Source organism: Scyliorhinus canicula, chromosome 3, assembly GCF_902713615.1.
Source record: "Scyliorhinus canicula chromosome 3, sScyCan1.1, whole genome shotgun sequence".
NCBI lineage: Eukaryota > Metazoa > Chordata > Chondrichthyes > Carcharhiniformes > Scyliorhinidae > Scyliorhinus > Scyliorhinus canicula.
The window spans coordinates 242422129-242447503 of record NC_052148.1 but is presented as its reverse complement, the minus strand read 5'-3'; the positions used below and the strand labels follow the sequence as shown (position 1 = coordinate 242447503).

At 45.1% G+C, this 25375-nt stretch overlaps 1 protein-coding gene across 2 annotated transcripts in view; it reads right to left on the bottom strand.

The window, feature by feature from the left end:
• zgc:113425 (uncharacterized protein LOC541425 homolog) overlaps nucleotides 1–25375 on the bottom strand; it is a 44810-nt gene that overhangs the window by 5480 nt on the left and 13955 nt on the right. For both annotated transcript variants that reach the window (XM_038792479.1, XM_038792480.1), the window contains exons 3-7: nucleotides 24880–25151; nucleotides 24708–24767; nucleotides 13556–13693; nucleotides 3795–3941; nucleotides 1049–1109 (exon numbers count right to left, since the gene is read on the bottom strand). In XM_038792479.1, the coding sequence (XP_038648407.1) occupies nucleotides 1049–1109; nucleotides 3795–3941; nucleotides 13556–13693; nucleotides 24708–24767; nucleotides 24880–25044 (571 nt within the window). In that variant the 5' untranslated portion in view covers nucleotides 25045–25151. The remainder of the gene's footprint in view (nucleotides 1–1048; nucleotides 1110–3794; nucleotides 3942–13555; nucleotides 13694–24707; nucleotides 24768–24879; nucleotides 25152–25375) is intronic.

The window sequence follows — 25375 nt, the reverse complement described above, 5'->3', positions numbered from 1 at the left end:
AACCCAAGAGGAGGCAGAGATAGATCATCCACCCTGGTTGAATATTTGTTACAAATTCATCAGCATTGTCTTTTGCACTTGCGCCTTTGTCTCTTATTATTCTTTTGGTAGCAGTTTAATCAACCGAGTGGCTCTTCAGATCTTTTCAGAGGGCAAAGTATGGTCTGGCAAAGGTGGCACATTTCTTTCCTAAAGGATATTAGTGAACTAGATATTAGTGGGCAGCACGGTAGCATGGTGGTTAGCATAAATGCTTCACAGCTCCAGGGTCCCAGGTTCGATTCCCGGCTGGGTCACTGTCTGTGCGGAGTCTGCACATCCTCCCCGTGTGTGCGTGGGTTTCCTCCGGGTGCTCCGGTTTCCTCCCACAGTCCAAAGATGTGCGGGTTAGGTGGATTGGCCATGCTAAATTGCCCGTAGTGTCCTAAAAAGTAAGGTTAAGGGGGGGTTGTTGGGTTACAGGTATAGGGTGGATACGTGGGTTTGAGTAGGGTGATCATTGCTCGGCACAACATCGAGGGCCGAAGGGCCTGTTCTGTGCTGTACTGTTCTATCTATCTAGTTTGAGTGTTCACAATAATCTGATGGTTTCATGATCACCATTGCTGAAACATGCCTTTTATTCCCAATATGTTTCAAATTCAAATCCCACCGCCCCCCAAAAAAACCATCAAGCTTTTTGGTGCTGAAATATAGAAAACAAATGACATTGGGCGCATCTATGCAAATCAATATACCCTCGAACATCCTGGCTCCAGGAGCGAATATGGAGTGTTGACCAACACACCGATTTAATTGTCGCAGTCGGTACCGTTGACTCTGCTAGGGTAGGGTTGGGAGCGGCAAGTTCCTGATTACTCAAGTGAAGCAATTCCATATCATCAGCAGGCAGAACCTAAAATTAGCAAACTCCAACTCAGCTTAATTTCAAATCTATTATCAAATGGGTGTAGGGGCCTCATTTGAAAATTCAAAATGAGCCCATGTTAAAATTCACCTGAAAAATACTTACAGCTTCTTTATAAACTGCACATTTTAAAAAACTTACCGTGCCGAGTACAAACCAATTCAATTATCTGAGGTTGCTGGTCTTCTGACATCAATGACTGCTACAAAGAGAAATGGGATGATTATGCTCCCTCTTTACTCCATTTGAAGAAGAAATGCTGTATTTATAAACCACTCTATTGTCCTCAAGACATTCCAAAGCATGACATTTGAAGTGTAGTCACTGCTGATAATTAATTGTGTGCAGCCAAATATATGCACAAGAATCCAAAAGTAATAATATAAAAAAAGTGGCCAGGTAACTTTAACAAAAAAAATTTAGAGTACCCAATTCATTTTTTCCGATTAAAGGGCAATTTTAGCATGGCCAATCCACCTAGCCTGCACATCTTTGGGTTGTGGGGGCGAAACCCACACAGACACGGGGAGAATTTGCAAACTCCACACGGACAGTGACCCAGAGCCGGGATTCGAACCTGGTACCTCGGCGCCGTGAGGCAACAGGGCTAACCCACTGTGCCACCGTGCTGCCCGCCAGGTAACTTTTTAAAACATTATTAGCAGAGGTAAGATTACCCAGACCATCAGTAGAATTCCTTCCTCTTTTTCACAATGATCAGGAGTTGATCTCCTCAATTTAAAATCTGCAGTCGTCAGCCCTCTCCTCAAAAAAATACCTCAGACTTGGTCACTGCCATTGCACTTGCACCTCCACCCACAACCCCCCTTTCCTTTCTTTACCCCTAAATGTCGACCGTTTCTGTCTTTGCATAGATGCTCCTCAAGAGTGTTTCCAGTATTTTCTGGTTTTCTCACAGAGCTTTCAATAATCAGACTAGGGCAAGATAGAACATAGAACAGTACAGCACAGAACAGGCCTCAGCCCTCAATGTTGTGCCGAGCCATGATCACCCTACTCAAACCCACGTATCCACCCTATGCCCATAACCCAACAACCCCCCCTTAACCGTACTTTTTTATTAGGACACTACGGGCAATTTAGCATGGCCAATCCACCTAACCCGCACATCTTTGGACTGTGGGAGGAAACCGGAGCACCCGGGAGGAAACCCACGCACACAGGGGGAGGACGTGCAGACTCCACACAGACAGTGACCCAGCCGATGAAGAGAGAAAAATGACAACTGCAGGGCAGGGTCAATCATGGGAAATTGATGGCCACTTTTTAGGGACATGGAATGCAGATGTGAAGTCTGCTTAAGCCATTTGGTCCATCATTCTGTGCCAGCATTGTCCAATTTAGCAGCACTTTCCCTCCTTATAACCTTGCAAACGAGTCCTCATGCATATGTCCCATTGTCTTTCGAAAGTCTGTTTCCATTACCCTTTCCGATGTATACCAAAACCTTAACCCGACTGTTCTTTATTGATGCAAACTGGTATGTGTTTTTCTAGCAATTTACTTTCATTATAATTATTTCACTATTGCACTTGCACAAATAAATTGCTTCCCATAGATCCAAAATCAACTGAAAGTGGTTTTAAAATGTTATGAAACAGTTATTTATCCTTCCCATGTCTGCGTGGATCTCACTCCCATAATCCAAAGGGTAGGTGAATTGGCCACGCTAAATTGTCCCTTAATTGGAAAAAAAAAAAATCGGATAATTTAAATTTTTTTAAAAGGGGGGAAAATTGAAATTCATTGTTTTCATTTAGAATTGGCGGGCAACTGCATGGGTATATTTTGAAGTTAGATCGGAAATGCTACAAGAGCATGATGGGGTAGGAAGGATTCTCTGGTTGTATCGGATGAGCTGATTTGTGCAGTGTCAGGTATTCAGTACCATTGCATCCAGAGCAATTTTAGACCAGGTATTCTGTTGAATATGCAGTCAATCCAATTGCACCTGTTTTGCACCAACATCATAGTCATAGAATTTACAGTGCAGAAGGAGGCTATTCGGCCCATCGAGTCTGCACCGGCTCTTTTGAAAGAGCACCCTACCCAAGCCCACATCGCCACCCTATCCCTATAACCCAGTAACCCCACCCAACACTAAGGGCAATTTTGAACACTAAGGGCAATTTAGCATGGCCAATTCACCTAACCTGCACATCTTTGGACTGTGGGAGGAAACCGGAACACCTGGAGGAAACCCACACACACACATTGGGAGAACGGGGAGACTCCGCACAGACAGTGAACCAAGCCGGGAATCGAACCTGGGACCCTGGAGCTGTGAAGCAATTGTGCTATCCACAATGCTACCCAGATTTATTTTTACTCAAAATTTAAGTTTGAGCCAAAAGGCCAAAGAGAATAGTAAAATGGAACAAAAACAAACGATTGAGAGGTACTTATAAAAAGGAGAGAGATATCCCTCCCAGGAGTTCAACCCGATGAAACAGAAATACAATTTGAAAATCTGTGGAGATAGCATCTCCCATTGCTGGAATGTGCACGTGTGGATATTGAGTAAAGGTAGGATTGGGCCCAATATTTATGTTCCCTGTTGTCGAACATCCAAGGAGCACTTGCATTCCAGACTCGTACATCAAGTCACCCTTGGACATGATACTAGGCGGAAACTGTTTCCATGGAATCATATACCAGCACCTTGGGGGTGGGGACTGGAGTTATGCAGCATTAAATGAGTTTTACTAGTACAATGCATCTCACCAAATACCCCACATCAATTTGTACATTTTGAAATAAGGCAAAGAATCCACAAAGTGAACACCCCATGCACTTTGCACATCACAAGTAATTTAAAATAGGAAATGTATAAATCAAAACTATGATTGTTAGTCGCTAAACTTACCATTCCAGTGGTACTGTCATAGCAGGCACAAATGGGAAGGCTTCGACAACCAAGATATGCTATGATGGTTGCCATCATTATACCAATCACGGATGCAATTAATATGGCCATATTTGCTCCTTGGATAAATTTGGTGAGTATATACTCCTGCAAGGGATAAATCAAACTTTTTATTCCCAATTTTGGCAGTACACCATGACGACAAGGAAATACATGACAGTACAAACAGAGGGGGAAATTCTAGGTTCAAGATCCATTCCCGTGCTCAGTGGGCAGAGTGAGTGGGGACCTCAATGTCCACAGGTTAACCAAACCAACTATTACTCCACTCATTATTCAGTGATAATTTTGGAAATCCGGTGTGCCCGTCAGTTGAGAACAGTGTCAGACCTACTTATGGTCTTCAGTGAACAATCTGTCCACAATGAAAGATCAATGATTGGCAGCAGTTAGCAGTGACTACTTGTGGTCAATATTTACCTCACTACCTGTAATCAATAGTTCCTCTTTGGAGACAATAGAGGTTCTGCTCATTACGAATGAAATCTGTAACATATCAATAGCACTAATGGAACAAGTCATAACCTTCCATTAATGGTGCCTATTTATAACTGAGGTAGGGCAAGGGCAGGAATTCATAAGAACCCCAATACCTCTTCGCTGTTTCACTGGAGTGAAGCATCAAATGACTGCCACGGTCTCGGGAAACAAACACTAGCAAGAAACGGGAAAATAAAAGGAAGTGTATAAAAAAGTTCAGCCCCAGTACTTTCTACAAAACTACCTTGAAAATCATACAGATGACAGAAAATACAGTTATCAATCAATAGTCTATTTTCTTTTATAAATCCTGAAACACAGATTATGTAGTTATGCAGATCCAGCATAGCTCCATCCAAATACTACTGTGCTCAATAGTTTTTCTACAGCCAAGTCACCAATAATCAGAACTGACCAAGTTTGTTAACATTAGTTTTGAGAAATTGGAACCAAGGTTACACAAAAACAGAATGGAAAGGGAGTAGTACCAAATAATTTTAAAAATCATGTATTGGAAGAAGGCAAACTTAACATCGCTATTCAAGAAATTAAGGAGAGAGAAAGTATGAAATCAGTCTTCAGGAAAAGGCAGGAATCAATTTTAAAGGAAGTCTTAACATTGCACTTTAAGGGCAACACAGTGGCGCAATGGGTTAGCCATGTTGCCTCACGCTGCAGAGGTCCCAGGTTCAATCCCGGCTCTGGGTCACTGTTCGTGTGGAGTTTGCACATTCTCCCCGTGTTTGCGTGGGTTTCGCCCCCACAACCCAAAGATGTGCAGGCTAGGTAGATTGGCCATGCTAAATTGCCCCTTAATTGGAAAAAATGAATTGGGTACTCTAAATTAATTTTTAAAAACATTGCACTTGAAAAAATCATAGGATGGATCCCAGAGTCAACATAGTTTCAAAACAGGCAGCACAGTGGCGCAGTGGGTTAGCCCTGCTGCCTCACGGCACCAAGGTCCCAGGTTCGATGCCAGCTCTGGGTCACAGTCCGTGTGGAGCATGCACATTCTTCCGGTGTTTGCGTGGGTTTCGCCCCCACAACCCAAAGATATGCAGGCTAAGTAGATTGGCCATGCTAAATTGCCCCTTAATTGGAAAAAAATAAGTGGGTACTCTAAATTAAAAAAAAACAGTTTTAAAACAGTAATTGAGTGGTATATCCAAGTTTGCTAATGATCAATAGCTAAATGGTAATGAAAGCTTTGAGGAGAACACAAAGAGGTTGCAAATAGATACAGACATGTTATGAGTGGGAAACAGGTGGCAGATGGACTAGAAAAACAAAAGGTGTGGAACTTTTCAAATGTTGAAGTTCAGAGAGACTTGGATATACTGTAAATGTTAGCCTATCAGTTAACCAAAATTCCTCCAAAAACACAACCTGACTTATATACAAAATACAAATGTGATCAGCCAATGTGGCCAGTTGCCATATTTATTATAATTCGCTGTACAAGATTTACTTGGGTGTTTCTAAAAGTCGTGCACATTTTTGGCAACACACCCGTAACACCTTCTTGACCCCTGGTGTTCATTTATAAGGTAAGCAAAACTTTTAATTGTGGGTGGAAAATTGAGGCTGACGACCAATGCCAGTGTTGCATGTTTGTTGTAGCTGAAAAAGTATTGGTCGAGGGTTTGGGTTGAGTTGACTTTCACACACCCAGTATATGCAAAAACACAATTTCTGGGCCTGAAAAATTGGGTCATTTTGTACACTGAAGCAACACATATGCTGCAATCTATGGTACCTGTACTAGGGCAGAGTTACCATGCTGCAGTTAGGAAATCAAATGGCTTGTTGGCTTTTGTCAGGGAACAAGGAAGTCATACCTGAAGTAGTTTTGGTCTTCATACACAAGGATATACTTGCCATGGAAACAGTCTATAGAATCCATACAGTGCTGGAGGAGGCCATTCAGCCCATCATGTCTGCACTGACCTTCCAAAAGAGCACTCTACATAGGTCCACTCACCCACCCGGTCCCTGTAATCCCACCCATTAATCATGGCCAATCCACCGAACCTACACATCCTTGGACTGTGGGAGGAAACTGGAGCACCCAGAAGAAACCCACACAGACATGGGGAGGACATGCAAACTCCACACAGACAGCCAATCAAGGCTGGAATCAAACCAAAGTCCCTGGCGCTATGAGGCAGCAGTTCTAACCACTATGCCACCCCAGCAACGGTACATTAGATTGAGACGCCTGTTCTATGGCGAGAGGTAATCTCATTAAAACATAAAAGGTTCTACTGGGACTTGACAGGGCAGACACTGAGGCATTGCTTACTGTGGCTGGGAATTTAGAACATGGTGGCACAGGATTAGGGGTCAATCATTTGTCCGGAATGAGGAGAAATGGAAGGTTGTGAATCATTAGATTTCTCTACTTCCAGTGGGGTGTGGTCTCTCCATCATTCTTTCCATTCAAGACAGGAATGGATGGATTTTTGACCTCTCGGGGAATCGAAGGGATATGGGGAGTTGGCAGGACAGTGAAGTTGAGGCAAAAGATCATCCATGATCATATTGAATGGCAGAGCAGGCTTGAGGGGCTATATTGTCTAGTCCTGCTCCTATTTCTTATGAACTTTCCATGTGCATACATATTTTATTCATTCATGAATTGTGGGCAATACTCATTGAACATTTATTGCACACCCCTATTGGGCCTGAGGTGGTGGTGTTGAGCCATCTTCTTGAAGACAACCCAGTGGCTTGTTAGGCCATTTCAAAAGACAGTCCCATTGTTGTGGTCTGGAATGAAGCACAAGTGAAACCAGGCAGGACAGCTGATATAACTATATAAATGTACATGTTCAGAGAATATAAATTTCTGCATTTATTGTATTGAAGGCAAAGGGTGAAAATTGTGTGATTCAAAGTCAGAGTCAGCCTGAGATACAGGATGAAATGGAAAAACCCCCCAAACGGTTCCAACGATCAAAATAAAGTATGGATGAAAAATGAATCCAGACTCATTAAATTAAAAAATTTCAGCAGAAGACAGAAGCATAAATTTAATTGTGATAAAATACTCCTTGCGAAAAAAGAACACAGAAATGAAGATGATTACAAGATAAGTATGAGGAGAAAGGCCATTCCATCCATCCATAAATATCTTAACAGGCTTCCCATTTTAGCATTCAGTCGTTTTCTAAACAATTCCATGGATTCTGCTTCCATTGCTTTATCCAGGACTTTTTTTTCAAATGTTGGTCACAATGTGCATGTGAAGAATTTTCCAATATCAGCCTTGAATTTGAACCTGTTGTCCTACTTTAAAACATCTTTTTAAGAGTACCCAAGGGACATGCTGGGTATCTAGTCTATTCAGGGACTAATGAGTTTGTCTCAACTTCCTTAGTTATTTCACAACCATTCATAGGAAGTAAAACGTAACACAAACACTCCTATGTGCAACACGTCAATGTCATCTGCCATTTTGTTTTTGGCAATTTGCATATCCTGTCCAACTGATTCTATATCTGAGCCCTCTTATTTGATTTCACTTTCCTTTCAATTTGGTATCTATGAATTTGAACTTTGCCTCGAGTTTCTGAATCAAAGTAACTAATGTAAAATAGAAACAACAGTGGTCCCAAAACCAAGTCTGAAGGCAACTTACTCTGAACTCTTTCAAACCACACATCCAGCCTCACCACTCCTCTAGCTAGAATCCAATATTTTTTACTCCTCAGCCAATTTCTAATTGAAAAAAACACATCATTTACAGATGTGGGGGTCACGGATTAGGCCAGCCTTTATTGCCAATCCCTAGTTGTCCTTCAGAAGGTAATGGTGAGTTGCCTTCCTAAACCCCTGCAGTCCTGGAGGTGTAGGTAGATTCACTGTTAGGGAGAGAGTTCCAGGATGTTGCCCCAGTGACAATGAAGGACATTTATAATAATAATCTTTATTAGTGTCACAAGTAGGCTTACATTCACACTGCAATGAAATTACTGTGAAATTCCCTGAGTCGCCACATTCCGGTGCCTGTTCGGGTACACTGTGAGGGAGAATTCGGAATGTACATTTCATCTAACAGCACGTCTTTCAGGACTTGTGGGAAGAAACCGGAGCGCCCAGAGGAATCCCACGCAGACACAGGGAGAACGTGCAGACTCCACAGAGACAGTGAGTGACCCAAGCCGGGAATCGAACCTGGGACCCTGGCGCTGTGAATCAACACTGCTTACCACTGTGCTACCGTGCCGCCAAAGTCAGGGTGGAGAGTGACTTCAGGGGAAATTGGAGGTGGTGGGGTTTCCAGGTACCTGCTGCCTCTTGTCCTTCCAGATGGTAGTGGTTGTGGGTTTGGAAGGCGTTATCCGAGGAACCTTGGTGAATTACTGCAGTGCATCTTGTAGATTGTTCACATGGCTGCCACTGTTCGTCGGTGATGAAGGGTTTAAATGTTTGTGGGAGAGGCTGCTTTGTCCTGGATGGTGCCGAGCTTATTGAGTGTTGTTGGAGCTGCGCTCATCCAGGCAAGTGGAGAGTATTCCATTACACTCTCGGACTTGTGCCTTGTAGATGGTGGACAGGCTCTGTGTGTGTGTGTGTGTGTGTGTGTGTGTGTGTGTGTGTGTGTGTGGGGGGGGGGGGGGGGGGGGGGGGGAGAAGAGATCAGGTGGTGCGTTACTCACCGTACGATACCTAGACTTTGACCTGGCCTGGTAGCCACAGTGTTAATATGGCTAGTCCAGTTCAGTTTCTGATCAATGGTAACCCCCAGGATGTTGATTTGGGGGGGGGGGGGGATTCAGTGATGGTAATGCCATTGAATGTGAAAGAGTGGTGGTTAGATCGTCTCTTGTAGGAGGTGGTCATTGCCTGGCAGTTGTGTGGCGTAAATGTAACTTGCCACTTGTCCAGGTCTTGCTGCATTTGGACATGGGCTGATTCATTATCCGCGGAGTTGCGAATGGTGCTGAACATTCTGCAAATATCCCTACTTATGACTGAAGGGAGGTCATTGATGAAGCAGCTAGGGCAGCACGGTGGCGCAGTGGGTTAGGACTGCGGCCTCACAGCGCCGAGGTCCAAGGTTCGATCCCGGCTCTGGGTCACTTTGAGTTTGCACATTCTCCCAGTGCTTGCGTGGGTTTCGCCCCCACAACCCAAAAGATGTGCAAGCTAGGTGGATTGGCCACACTAAGTTTTCCCTTAATTGGGAAAAAAATGAATAGGTTACTCTAAATTTTTTTTTTTTAAATTGATGAAGCAGCTAAAAATGGTTGGACCTAGGACATTACCCTGAGGAACTCACGTAGTGATGTCCTGGAGCTGTGATGATTGACCTCCAACCACCACAACCATCTGCCTTTGTGCCAGGTATGATTCCAACCAATGGAGAGTTTCCCCCTGATTCCCATTGGCTCCAGTTTATCTAGAGCTCCTTGATACCATACTCAGTCAAATGCTGCCTTGATGTCAAGGGCAGTCACTCTTACCTCACCCCTGGCATTCAGCTAATTTGTCCATCTCTGAACCAAGGCTGGAATGAGGTCAGGAGCTGAGTGACCTTGCAGAACCCAAACTGCGCATCCCTAAGTAGGTTATTGCTGAGTAAGTGCTGCTTAATGACACTGTTGATGACTCCTTCCATCACTTTGCTGGTGATGGAGAGTAGACTGACAGGGCAGTCATTGGCTGGGTTGGATTTGACCGGTTTCTTGTGTACGGGAAACACGTGGGAAATGTTCTAATTGCAGGGTAGATGCCAGTGTTGTAGCTGTACTGGAACAGCTTGGCTCGGGGTGTGGCACGTTCTGGAGCACAGTCTTCAGTTCTATTGCCGGGATATTGCAGTATCCGGTGCCTTCAGCCGTTTCTTGATATCATATGGAGTGAATCGCATTGGTTAAAGACTGATATCCGTGATGCTGGGGACCTCTGGGAGAAGACAGATACCGCAGCCATTCGGTACTTCTGGCTGAAGATTGTTATGAATGCCTCAGCCTTGTCCTTCGCACAGATGTGCTGGGCTCCTCAATCTTTGAGGATGAGGATATTTGTGGTGCCTTCTCTTCCAGTGAGTTGTTTAATTGTCCACCACCATTCACGGCTGAATGTGGTAGGACTACAGAGCTTAGATCTGATGTGTTTGTTGTGGTATCTCTTAGCTCTATTACTTGCTGCTTATGGTGTTTAATTTTTTTTTTAAATTCTTTTGTTTGACATACTAGTCCCGTGTTGTAGCTTCACCAGATTCACACTTCATTTATCGGTATGCCGGATGTTGCTCCTGGCATGCTCTCCAGCACTCTTCATTGAACCAGGGTTGATCCCCTGACTTGGTGGTAATAGCAGAGTGGGGGATATGAGGTTCCAAATTTTCGTTGAATACAATGACGCAAGCCGAGAATCGAACCCGGGTCCCTGGTGCTGTGAAGCAACAGTGCTAACCACTGTGCTACCGTGCGCCCCATGTAGGACAAGGACAGCAGTCACATAGGAACACCACCACTACCTGCAGGTTCCCCCCAGGCCACACACAATCCTAACTTGTAACTATGGGCACAATCTACCTGAATGGGAACAGAATCCCGTAGTGAGCGTATTTAACCGGGTGTTCTCAGGCGCTCATGGCGCTGAGAAACACCACGCTATTGAACTCCCATTAAGTAGACAGGAGGCACACCCCGACGAGGCCACACTTGGTCCCATTTTCGGCACTTCACTCGCCGGAACTCCTCAGTGCAGAAGGAGATCAGGATGCCATTTTTAAATTCCCCCCAAGCCCCAAGTGGGTCCTCAGGCTCTCCTGCAACTGCGCAGAGTACCCCCTGTGGCACTGCCAAGGTGGCACCAGTAGTGCACAGAGGGCAAGCACCTGGGGGCCTCCGATCCCCTGGGAGACCCCCATGAGTCTGGTCACTGTTTGTGGGGACCACCACTGATTGATGCTCCCCGAGATCTCCAAGGTGAGGAGGTTAGATTTCATCTCCTTGAGGAGATAGTGGGAGTGCGTATTAGAGTGAGACTAGCTGTCTCATTATGCAGATTTGCCAAAACGTATTCTGCCCAAAATGGGCGGGATTCATATTGCGACATCTCTCGTGAGGCCTGGCGAGACGGGAAGATCACGGAAGAGGGATCTCCCAGCATCGACCGACTGCATTGCACCACACTGTACTACCTTTCAGGTGTAATGCAGCCAGTAGATCACACCCGATATCAATGTCCGCAGTGTCACTGGATAAAAATCCTGGAACACATTTCCTAACATCACAGTTTGAGTACAAATGGACTGCAATGTTTCAAAGAGGCAGATCACTATCACCTTCGAGGACAATTAGGGATGGGCAATAAATGCTGGCTGAACCAGCAACAGCCACATCCAGTGAACAAATATAAAAAGTTGAACACTAATAGCTTGTAGTTACCATGTCTGTTTCATCACCTGCTGCTGATAATAGGATCATTATCCTGCTTCCAGCATAATGGTGCTTCTCCAGTGGCTACTATCCCTTTCATAATAGATCATCAGTGCCTCAGAAATCCATTCCAAGTTCCCCTCAGCACTCTGGAATAAATACCACCCAACTTTGTGGATTTATTGGTTTTAATTTTACTGGCCATTAGTTTTATATTGGTTAATGTCTGGCGAATGCATATTGTCCGTGAGTTTTCCAGTGAACACTTGGGAAGAGGGGGATTTAATAAGTTCAAAATACTTATTAAAATCAATAAACTAAATAGGAGTTTGCATTTCCTTTCTTTTTTGTCTCAAGTTCCCAGAATGATTCAGTGGGTAATCCTGCATGTTGGTGTGAATTGATCAAACAGATCAATGCTCCCCCCAGTAAAGCCAAAATTATAGGTCTAGCTCATTACTATTTCTTGTCCAAAGCAATTGCTTCTAATGTAGATGTTTCATTGAAAAGTGGCCCAATCTTTTGATTTTATTATGTTTGACAGCTGACAAATGTGTCAGACGTTTCAGTAATAGGGGCAGCACGGTGGTGCAGTGGTTAGCACTGGAAATACAGCGCTGAGGACCAGGGTTCGAATCCCGGGCCACTGATCGTGTGGAGTTTGCACATTCTCCCCGTGTCTGCGTGGGTTTCACCCCCCACAACCCAAAGATGTGCACATTAGGTGGATTGGCCATGCTAAATTGTCCCTTAATTGGAAAAAAATTAGTAATAATTGGGTACTCTAATAGAGGGGAGTTGAGAATTTTTGCACACTTATGGTGCCGACAAGTCTGGCAGTCACTGCCCAAAAGAGTAGTCGAGGCAAAAACCTATTGCACGTTTTAAAAAGTGTTCTGAAATGCACCTGAAGTACTGTAACCTAGTGGGCTACAGACCAACAGTTGGAAAGTGGGTTTAAGCTGAATAACGTTTTCACCTGGAACAGACACAATGGACTGAATGGCCTCCCTCTGTCATTAGTTTTTAATGATTCTGTCAGGTAGAGAGTGTTTCCTGCTTGATCTAGGGGGTCACAGTCTGAGGATACGGGGTAGACCATTTAGGACAGAGATGAGGAGAAATTTCTTCACCCAGGAGAATGGTCCTATGGAATTCGTTACCACAGGAAGTAGTTGAGGCCAAAACATTTTGTATGTTTTCAAGAAGCATTACTAAAAGCACTTAGGGCAAAGGAGAGCAAAGGATATGGAGGGGAGGGGGAGGAGGGGGGAACGGATGATTAGACATGATCATAGTGAATGGTGGAGCAGGCTCGAATGGCCGAATGGCCTCCTCCTGCTCCTTTTTTCAGTGTTCCTATCTTTCACCGAAAAAACCGCCAGAAAATCAAAATGTATAATTTGGTCAACTCCACAACAAAGAAAAACTGGAGAAGAGACTTTGCTAATTTTACAGGCTCTCTTTTTGGAAAATGCCACAAAGATTTGTGTTTAAATTTCTCCCGAAATGCTCACGATTTCTAATCTAATATTCAAAATATTTCTTCCTCCCCACTGATCTTTGCAAGCCACTGCACCATACTACTCAATGGCCACCAACAGATTAAATTACAATGCTAAATTTATAATGTACCGCTGTGCAGTGTGGGAACTCTCTGTATAAGAAAGCCATGTATTTTTCGTGAAGGAAGCAAAAAAGAAAAGGCACGTAACCATATTCCCCATCAAAAATTCATATAAACACTGAAGCCTGTCATCTACAGAAAGAACAGGAAGCAAGCCAACATAAAAAAAGTTACATGTACATTTCAAAATAGCTTACCATGTGAATGGTATGACTGGGTTTATGTTGGAACACTTCATCATCATCCTCACCATAGTTCAACGTCAAAGCTGCATATATTATCAAAATAGTTGTCGTAATCCAGGAAAATACAGCTGACACAATCATACAGCTCACCTAGGAGGTAGAATTCAAAGAATTCTGTATAAACTGCAGTTAATTCTAAATATTGCTGTTGATTATTACGAAAATTGACAGAATGCACATAACATGGGGATTAATGGGTTTCAGTTAGCTTTTGATTAGAAGTTTCAGTTTGTATGGACGTCAGGATTAACAGCACAAAGAGCAATTTAGAAATGTTACTATTATAATGAACAAATACTATCTGTTGAGAAATTAGTTTCTGAATATTGGTTTCAACACCACTTTGTATATGCAGTTTACAAGTCAGACAGACATTCGTGAAGACGAGTTACTGGATGCTGTTGCCAAATGTGTGGTAGAGCAGAGACGATTTTGAAAAGTTTATAAATTAGAAGCCAGAAGCGTATATGGGGAAGGGATTGGAGCTGGTTTTCCATATTCTGCAACTTTGAAATATCACTCTTGCAATGTAGGTAACATCACTGGCGCACATGTACAATTATTCATAAAATACAGGAAGAGAAGATAAAGGACTTCTTAGGTATTGCAAATGCACATTAGTCTTAATGCTGCAAACGTGAACTTCCACTGGAACCCAGTGAACTGTTCGATATATTATTCAAGGCAAATCATGGCTGCTTCAGCAAGTACACACCTCAATTTTTCCAAAAATACAAGGTATTGTAATACTCCCGTGGAGACAGCCAGAATATTAACCAAAAAACAGAAAATGGTGGAAATAGTCAGCAGGTTAGATAGCATCTGTACAGAGAGAGACAGCACATCTGTGTAGAGAGAGAAACAGAGTTAACCATTCAGTTCTGTGACCTTTCATCAAAACTGGGAAAGCTAGAGATGCAAAAAGGTTTTGAGCAAGAGCCAAGTCGAACAAGGACAAAAGATCTGTGTTAGGCTGAAAGGTTAGGAGATTTATTTTTCCTTTAGTCTCTCATGGGATTTGGGAATCAATCAGCATTTGTTGCCCATCCCTAATTTCCCTTGAACTGAGGGCAATTAAGAGTCAACCACTCTGCCATGGGTCTGAAGTCACACATAGGCCCGATCAGGTAATGACTACATATTTACTTCCCGAAAGGGAAGTGAACCAGATGGGTTTTTACAACAATCGATGATAGTTTCATAGTCACCATTACCATCCCGGAGATTAGTTTTATATTCCCAATTTATTAATTGAATTTAAATTCCACCAGCTGCCATGGTGGAATTTAAACCCCCGTTCCCAGAGTATTAGCTAGGCCTCTGGATTACTAGTCCAATATCACCACTACGCCACCATCTCTCCTAAAGATTCATTGACAGTGTGAAAGAGAATGGCAATGTGCAAGAAAGAAAAAGAGGTGCCTGATCCCTTCCTCGAACCACAACAGGGTTCCCCTCATCTTTACCTTCCACCCCACTAGCCTCAGCATTCAACAGATCATTTTCCACCATGAGCAGCATAATGCCACCAGCAGGCACATCTTCCCCTCCAGCTTTCCGAAGGGACCGTTCCTCCATAATATCCTGGTTTACTCCTCAATTGGCTACCAACACCCGTCCCCTTCTCTCAGCATCTTTCCATGCAAACGCAAGAGATGCAACATCTGCCCTCTACCTCCTCTCTCTTCACCGCCCAAGGCCCCAAACACCCCTTCCAAGTGAAGCAGCAATTTGTGTTTCCTTATTTCAATCTAGTCTGCTCAGTGGCGTGCAGAGGGGGGGGGGGGGGAGGGGGGGGGGGCGACGGTGCATTGGCCCCGGGCATCCATTGGATGGGGGCATCCAATCAGAGAAGGAAAAAAAAAAATTTTAAAAAAAAATTTTTTTTTTTTTTAAATTTAGATTACCCAATTATTTTTTTCAATTAAGGGGCAATTTAGCGTGGCCAATCCACCTACTCTGCACATTTTTTGGGTTGTGGGGGCGAAACCAACGCAGACACGGGGAGAATGTGCAAACTCCACACGGACATTGACCCAGAGCCGGGATCGAACCTGGGACCTCAGTTCCGTGAGGCGGTTGTGCTAACCACTAGGCCACCGTGCTGCCCCAGAGAAGGAAATAAGATAGTAATTTTAAAATTTCAGCGGTGATAAATCAATTTTTGGAGGCTCACCACACTGCAGAGGCAGTTGTTAGCCCTTTATTCCTTTAACATGGTATACCCTTTCTGTCTAGAGAAAATGGTCCTTTTCCCCATCCCCCCACACGCATGTGGATGATGTACGTGGTGCAACCATCAAAAGCAACAAGCAGACGTGGCTGTTCGTTCCTGCGTTTCCTCGAGTCATAACTCGTCTTTTCTTCAGCTTTTTGTGCATCTAGATTAGTTCTTTTACCTACTCAGGTCAGTGAATAGCTCTAGAACAGGTGCAACTACGGTTTTTATAGGTTTTTTGGCGATATTTAATGAAATATTTACGTGGGATGTAGTAAGAGTGAAGCCTGGATGATCAGAGGACTGCTATGGCATTTAAACTCGGAATAGGAGACATTTATTCCTTAACATGCTAATATTCGAATACAGATACCACTAATTTGCAAGTCTATGATATAAATTGCACAAAATTATCAGTGGAGAATCAGTGTGAAATAATTTGATACGAAGGAACAAAGAAATGAAATATGGTTTATCCGTCTGCAACTGACCGATTGTTTACCATTTTCTTCCCATTTTCTCATGCGTCTTACGGTTTTTGAGATAGAAAATGAAATGTTACAAGTATTTTGTGTACAACCGAGTGGAGCACAGAACAGGAAAAAAAAGAGGGCCAGAGTCGAAGAAGAGTCCCATCAAAGAGGGGCATTAGATGCATGGATAAAAAGAAGTAAAGAAGAAGTAGGAGAACCTGGAGAAGTAAAAGATGATGTGGGTGCAGAGAAGGATTTTTCTGATACGGATTCAGCTCGGTCAGAACATAATACTCTCTCTCCTCAGTCTCGTTGTCAGGATGATGATCCATGTGAAGAAAGTAAAGAAGAATTTTGCATATTTTTGCAAAGAAACGATTTTGGCTGTTTGAAGAATGATCTGTTTCCAGATCATTTGAAGATGACAATATTACAACATGGCCCTGAAAGATATCAGAATAAAAGTGGTCCATTTGCTGAGAAGGATGGGAGATCATTTTCCAAACAGTGGTTTGATAAAGTTTCCACAAACGGAGAAATTGTGGAGAGAAAATGGTTGTTATACTCTCCATATCGGAAAGCATGCTACTGTTTTGTTTGCTTTTTGTTTTCAAAGGAGCATTTGTCGTCTGTGTTAAACTTTGGAAAGGAAGATGGTTTCTCCACTTGGAGAAAATTTAATCCAACAATACCTGACCATGAGAAAAGCCCTTCTCATAGAGCTCACATGAGGGAATACCTGAACCTCGTAGTTCGACTCCATCATTCAACTACGATAGATGCTGAACTTCAACAGCAAATGTCTGCTGAAAAGAAAAGATGGAAAGCTATAACTGAACGGATTGTCGAGGCTATATCCTTTCTGGCAAAACAGAATCTGGCCTATCGTGGACATCGAGGAGAAGGAATATCTGGGTTATCAGAGCCAGGGGAGACAGTCAGTGAAAATACAGGAAACTTTCTAGCAACAATCAGACTTTTGGCCAAATATGATGACATCTTAGCAAAACACTTGCAGAGAGGGAAAGAGAAACCAAAAAGTGTCACCTACTTGTCCAACAAAATTCAAAACGAAATAATCAATCTTCTTGGTGAAACTGTCAAGAAAAATATAATTTCCGAAATTAAGGACGCAAAATATTTTAGCATAATGCTGGATTCAACTCCAGATATTGCCCATGAAGATCAGGTTTCTGAAATTCTGCGTTACGTTCATATTGATGAAAACAGAAAAGTAGAAATAAAGGAGACATTTCTGGGATTTTTTCAAGTCAACAAGAAAGATGCAGTCAGCCTGGTAAATAAAATTCAGGAAAAATTGGAAGAAGACAAAATTTCCATGAATGACTGTCGTGGTCAAGCATATGATAACGCAGCAGTTATGGCTGGAGTGAGAGGAGATGTTCAACAAAAAATTCTTGAAGTTAACCCAAAAGCTGTGTTTGTGAACTGCGAGAACCACAGCCTCAATTTGGCCTGTGTCCATGCAAGTGAGGTGCAACCTGTTGTTGTTACATTTTTTGGCAGTCTAGGAAAACTCTTTACTTTTTTTTCTTCATCTACTTCTCGTTGGGAAGTGTTAAAATCATTTGTCACTCGGACTGTGAAAAGACAGTGTGACACAAGATGGAGTTCCAGCCATGATGCTGTGCAAGTAATCCACGAAGAGTGTGACAACGTTATTGCAAGCCTTCAACACCTGCTGGAAGGAGAATTTTCAAGGGAAACTAAATCTGATACAGGATCGCTACTGAACTCTATTCAACAGTTCCCGTTTATAGCTTTATTAAATTTTTGGTACTCAGTTTTATCATCAGTGGATAAAGTCTCAAAACGTTTGCAGGATCCGAAAATGGGGTTCCATGAAGCTTCTTGTGATCTGAGAGGACTTATTCATATCTTGAATTTGAAGAATGATGAAATTATCCACAATGCAATAGATTTAGCCAATGAATATTGTGAAAATTGGGGAATACCAATTGTACGAACAAGGAGAAGAAGAATAATGCCTGGAGAGTCAGCAAGAGATAGTGGACTGACGGCACAAGAAGAAATGAATAGAGTAATGGTAGAGATTGTGAACAGATTAAAAACTGAAATTGAAGACCGCAGTGTCCGTCTTCAAAGACTCAGTGACCGATTTTCTTTTCTTCTGAACTTGAATTCAGGAGTGATTGAAGATGAACAAGAAAGAGAGAAATTAAAAAAGGAATGTTCAGACTTTGCAAATTATTATGACAATGATGTGGTTGCAATTCAGTTATATGACAAAATTATTGATTTTGTGATGCTCCTTCGAGCTGGAGGGAATAGAGTTCCCCCGATCCTAAAGATGCTCTGGAGTCTTTACTGCAGTATGGGAGGGATGTCTTTCCGACGCTGTGTGTTTCATACAGATTACTGCTTACAATCGCATTTTCAGTCGCAAGCTGTGAAAGGTCATTTTCAAAACTGAAATTAATAAAAACATATCTGAGGTCTTCTATGTCACAGGAGCGACTGACCAACCTGGCTTTAATAAGCATTGAAAAAGAATTTCTCACAGCTGATGTAAAAAGTGAAGTAGTTCAGGTGTTTTGTGACAGGAGGTATCATTTGGGGAAAAGAACTTGGAATAAATTTGATTGATTTATATTAAAATCGAATAAAGCGTTTATTTCATGTTTCATCTGTGTTTATATATTCAAAATGTTTTCCTTTCTCATAATATTTCTCAGTATATTAGGCCTTATACTTGAGTCTTTGGGGCATACAGTCAAGATTTGCCCCGGGCATCACCACACCTCTGCACGCCACTGAGTCTGCTGTATTCACTACTCATTATGTGGCCTCCTCTGCACTGGCGAGACCAAATGAAGATTAGGTGACTGCTTTGCTGAACCTCTCCATTCAAGACTGCAAGCATGACCCCGAACGTCCGGTGGCCTCTCAGTTTTCATCTTCCCCCTTGCTCTCACACTGACATTTCAGTCCTCAGCATACTGCACTGTGCTAGTGAAGCACAAAGCAGGTTTGATGAACAGCACCTTGTAACACTTTATAGCTTTCTGGGAATCGATATCTGTGCTCCAATATTGTTCCCTTTTCTTTGCTTGTTTCAGTATTTTACATTTCCGTCAGCAGCACCCCTGCATGTATCCAGCATCCGCAATGTTCTGCTTTCGGAATATTAACCACTAGCTTGTTTCAAAATAGGATTACATAGAACATACAGTGCAGAAGGAGGCCACCCGGCCCACTGACCCACATTAAGCCCTATCCCTGCAACCCAATAACTCCCCCTAAGCCCTTTGGACATTAAGGGCAATTTAGCTTGGCCAATCCACCCAACCTGCACATCTTTGGACTGTGGGAGGAAACCCACGCAGGCACGGGGAGAACGTGCAAATTCTGCACAGACAGTGACCCAGCAGGGAATCGAACCTGGGACCCTGGCGCTGTGAAGCCACAGTGCTATCCACTTGTGCTACCGTGCTGCCCATAGGATATTGGGCTGATCCAACAGATTGGCACAAGAGGGCCTTAAATTTAATTGAAACAGTTCAACACAATAACAACTGCCTCAGATGAGGAGAGAAGACAAAATGGTGCCCCTCCCTCCGGTCAACAGTCTTCTTATTCATCACTATCCCGACATCCTTTCCTTACTCACCATCGAAGGACAAACACATTTCTAGAGTTCATAGCATAGATACTGGTTGATCAGATGGATTTTCATGAGTGAGTAGACTGGGAGTAATGCAGCCATACTGTCACATGGATGGGAAATCCCCTTGAACACACGGGATGTGATTCTCCGGCCTAGTTATGCTCTTGCTCAAGTGAAACGAGGCTAGTGAATAGTGGGGGGGGGGGGGGGAAAGAGGCAGACACGAGAACCGCGCCAGGCGCCAAATAGTTTGCAATGCAACCGGCCCGCTCCCGAAGGTGAAACTGGGATCTTGCCGTAATGTGGTGAGAAACTAATTATCACCACTTATGCCCTATTTCCATACAATTAACGAGAGCCACCCTTATCCTACGGCTTCCCGTCATTCATCGGCCTCACCATCAGGTGGTCACGCTGGCGCCGATTAATACTCCTTTTGAAAAACGTGAACCTGGCGGGTGGTGCGGGACCCTCAGCTTGGGATGGGGGACCTTCCGCAGGGGTGGGCCAGCATGGGAAGGGGGCGCAACTACTCACGGCACTGCCATGCCAATCTCTGGATTGTTTTTACCCATTCTAGCGGCAACCCTTATCCCTGCCCGTCTACCCCACCAACCACCCACAACCCCCACCAACAGCCGAGGCCTCTGGCCGTGCGGCTGAAGGCTAGCACAAATAGGGAATTGGCAATCGTGGTTAATAACCACCCCAAGTGGATTCCCGTGGGTGGGTGGGCCATGTAGCATGTGGGAGTCATTGCCTAGCATCCCAATCAGACTGCAAAGCCTGGACACCGTGAGGCACCACTACACTCGCAGCAGCCAACATCCGAACACCCAGGGGATAGGACACAGCTCCAGGGCCATGTCCATGGCCGGAGGGTGGGGGAGTGCCACGGAAAGGGGACCATCACTTGGTCCAGGTAACGTTACAAGTGGGTGTCCGGGGCACAGGGTCTGGTGAAGGGAGCCCGCTGCGGCCGGGTGCGCGTGGGCAGGGTGTTCCGGGTTTTGGGGGGGGGGGAAAAGAGTGGAGGGTCCCAGCTGCGAGTCACCGCTGTCTGTCAGTCTGACATCCTCTCCCAATTCCTTACAAATATTGAACACTTATGGCAGAGATATTGAATGCAGAAGTTGCCCTAGTGGTGCTACCGGAGATGGCGGCAGCAGCAACGGATGCAGATGCTCGAGGCCGCGGCCTATGTGCTGGACCCCGCCCGCACAACTGACGACTCAGCCCCCCCTTCAGGCCAAGGAGGGACCCAGAGGGAGAGTATCACGACAGTCCAAGGTGTACAGGCGTCGCTGGTCATTTGAACAGATGACGGACAGTGCGTGTTGCAAAAGACTCTGCCTCAACAAGGAGATGGTGCAGCACCTGTGCCACGTTCTCGCGGACCTGGCACCACATGGAGGAGGTGGACACCCCCTCCCGGTGAGTGTCAAGGTCACCGCAGCCCTGACCGTTTATGCTACGGGATCATTCCAGGGCTCGAGGGGAACCTGTGTGGTATCTCACAGGCCACAGATGCATCCGACATGTCACGGATGCTCTGTATGCCCGGGCGGAAACTACATAATCTTTGACATGGACCAGGCCCAACAAGATGCTCGGCCAGTAAGTTTCTCCACCATCGCTGGGATGACCAGGTCCAGAGGGGTCAAGATGCCAAGAATGTCGCCCTGCGCTCACCGGGCCATATGTTAACAGGAAGGGGTTCCACTCCCTCAACATCTAGCTCATGTGCGACCACCAGATGAAGATAATGCACGTGTGTGCATGCTTCCCGGGGAGTGTGCACGACAACTACATCCTGAGGCAGTCAGTCATCCTCGGCCTCTTCGAGGAGCACCCCAGGGTGGGCGGCTGGCTCTTGGAGGATAAGGGGTACCCGCTGAGGACCTGGCTAATGACACCAGGAGGCCAGTGACTGAAGCAGAGATCTGATACAACAGGGCCCATGTGACCAACTGAGCTTTGATCGAACAGTGCATCGCAAGATGCTGTTCCGATGCCTTGGCCACTCCGGTGGTGCACTCCAGTACACTGCCCGGAGGGGCTGCCCGCTTTGTGGTGGTTTGTTGTGCCCTCCACAACCTCGCACAGCAGTGGGGCGACATGCTGGAGGTTGGTGATGAGGAACATGTGGCCACATCTGAGGAGGAGGATGAGGACGAGACGCCGGACCAGCAGGGCCTGGAGAATGAGAATGAGGAGGAACCGGTAGGACCAGCCGGAGGCTGTAGGACAGACAGCAGGGGTGAGGAGCAAGGCAAGCCCAGAGAGCCACTCAACCCCATTCACTTAGGACATGGCCTGGTCCATCACCCCCACTCCCCCCAGGATCTGTGTCATATCACTCCAGGGTGCTGGGATTGTGTCGGCACTGTAAAGGGCAGGGGGGTGATGATAACCCAGAGAGCCAAGTGCCGGTGCTCCTCAATATATACCATAGTCTGACCACTGACCGTCTGCGAGTGCTCACTCGCACCCATCACCTGACGCGGTGTGCCCAGGGATTTGGGCACTTGTCGATGGCACACGCACAGCCATGCCGTCCTGTCTTCTGTGCTGGCTGCGAGACGTGGCATCAGAGGGCTGGAACCCCGGGGAGCTGATGGTCACCATCCCCACTCCATGGGGTGGGCCCCCTCCTCCCGCTTGGTGCCCATAGGGCCCTGGGGTTCACCTTGGGATAGAGGGGAAGCTGGTTCGAGCTCCTACTGCCCCTGCATCATCCGGCTCTGCCAGCCCTGGCGGTTCCCCATGGTGTTGATGCCCACGGTGATGCTCCTCAGTGACTGGGCCATGCTCTGCAATGCCCACTTGTGACTGGGAAATGCTCCGCAGCGCTTCAGTCATTCCCATCTGAGAGCGCTGGCCTCTGTGTCAGGCATTACCGGTCCATCTCCTGCGCCCAGAGACTCTGGGACTCCTCCAAGTGGCTATGAATCTGCTGGCGTGACGCTGACTTCTCCCTCTGAATTTCCCGGCCGCTCCTTAATGTCTCTATCAGCTCCGGCACCAGACTGGGACCCAGCTCGGTCCTGGAATACTACAGACCTCCGACTGCTATCCGCCTGGGAATTCCTGCCTTCACCAGATGTACATCAGCAGCTGTATGGTACTCACCAGATTGTGCCCCAGAAACATGACCACTAACGTTTCCCACTGAGGTGTGTGTATTTACGCTGGTGGAGGGTGGGAATGGTAGCTGTGCCACGACTATTATGGTGGCATCCTCAGAGCTCTCCTCGGAGGTGGTATCCTGGAAGACTGGAGAGAGGGCCACCTGGGATGTGTCAGCGCCGTCAGCTAGAGGAACTGCGGTCAATGGGAGGGTTGTGTCAGTCAGTAAGGCAATGACAACTCACCTCTGACAGGTCCCTCGGGTGGAGCCCGGTGGTTACTCACCTTTGCGGCGTCCGCCAGGCTCCACGTGGGTGATCGCCTCGGCCACCCCAGTCACCTCCAGAGCATGTTGCTTGAAGGTGGTGAGGATTCTTATGGCCAGCACATCACCGCCAGTCTGGGCCCTCGCGGCGATTATGGGAGAGTTTTTCCTGAGGAAACACAGAGGACATTGTTAGATGGTTCACAGAGGTGGTGGTGAGGGTGTGAGTGTGAAGGGAGGGTTGGGGGAAGGATGGAGAGTTGAGGGGGGCGTCGGTGTCTACTCACTCGTGTTGCCCAGTGTAGGTCATTGATCTTCTTCCTGCACTGGAGGCCAGCACTCTTGGTCACACTCCATGCGCTCATAGCTGCCGCCACATCATCACAGGATCACTGGCTGCCCTATGGAGAACATTCCTGGACCCTCGGGGAATACAACATCCCTCCTGGTCTCCACGGCATCTAGCAGCTTCCCCAAGTCAGTGTCCCCGAATCTTGTCTCCTTCAAGCCATTATTGCAAACTGGCTGGGGTTGGTAAGTGCCGCTTAAGTGCTTCTCAAAATTGTTAGCTGGGGGCTGGCAAGCGTGGTGCCAGCGAGTCAGCTGACGAGCTTTCATTTGCGGCAAGAAGCCAGTGAGGCCTCGTTAAGTGGGCCAATTAACGTTGAATAGCATCGAGGGCCTCGCTGGGCTGAGCGCCAGGAAGCTTGTGGCATTTCCCGCTTGCTACAGCACTTGGAAATCTTTCCAGACAATCGCGCCCACAGACTCGGCCGTCCACCATCGAAAATGGAAACTGACAAATTGCTATTCTCACAAATGAGCTCAAGATGCGAGCAACCTGACAAAAATCTAAATCTTAATATCCAAAGCAACCCCTCAAGATTCAATGAGGCCGAATTTAAGAAGCAGCATCATTGTCTATTTTGACTTTAAAAGACTTTGCTTAATACTTTGAAAAGATTCCATTAAATCAACATATCTACTAAACCCAATCTATATATGCTCAGTTCTTCATGGATGGTGGGAAAAAAGTCATTGTTTAAAGTCTTGGGTATCCAAGCACATTCAAAGTTAAAAAGATAAAAGCAAATTACTGCGGATGCTGGAATCTGAAACGAAAGAGAAAATGCTGGAAAATCTCAGCAGGTCTGGCAGCATCTGTAGGGAGAGAAAAGAGTTAACGTTTCGAGTCCAATGACTCTTTATCAAAGACTGGGTGAATGGGTTAAAAGGAGCTGGTCACCTATTCACCCAGTCAACCAAGCACATCCAAGTGGTAATTAAAAAGGATTAAAATGAATAAGTGAACTAATGTTTTTTTAAATTCCATGATGTATATTATGCAGTTTCCCCTGAAAGACACTTACTAGAATAGGATTCTTTCTCTGAGAAGAAAATAACGCCAGAACCCCCGGAAAGGCCATTGCCTGAAAAAAAAAAATTCATCATTGATTCGTGGACTTTTTAAAAAAAAAACTGAAATCATTTAAAAAATTTATATTAAAAGTTACACTTAAAACTAAATTATTTTGGTTTTACCGTGCCAGTCCAGATGGGTATTCTAGTTCTACTAAGTACTGAGGATTTCCGAAAGATTGTATCCATAAAACCAGATACCACACACACTGCAGCACAAGCGATCTGCAGAATTCCCAGGACAACCATACCACGCTGATTAAATATGAAGTATCTGTAACGTGCCATTGTCTGAAGACAAAAACAAAAGGCAGGAGAAACAGCCAAAAGGCTCACTGAAGGTCAATAATTTTAATATCTGTAAGTTCAAACCAAAGTGATCTTCAATTCACAGCCTGGAAGGGGAGAGAAGAGAGAAAAAAAAAAGGGATTATACATCATGATTATCTACTTATACACTAAATTCCTGTGCGTTCATTTAGAATCACCAGGATGATCACTGAATTCTACAATAAATTATCAAAGCATTATGGAATAGCATAGAACAGGAATGAGGCCATTCAGCCCATCTATTCTGTATCCTCCTTCCATTGAATATTCCATTGACTCATTCCCATAT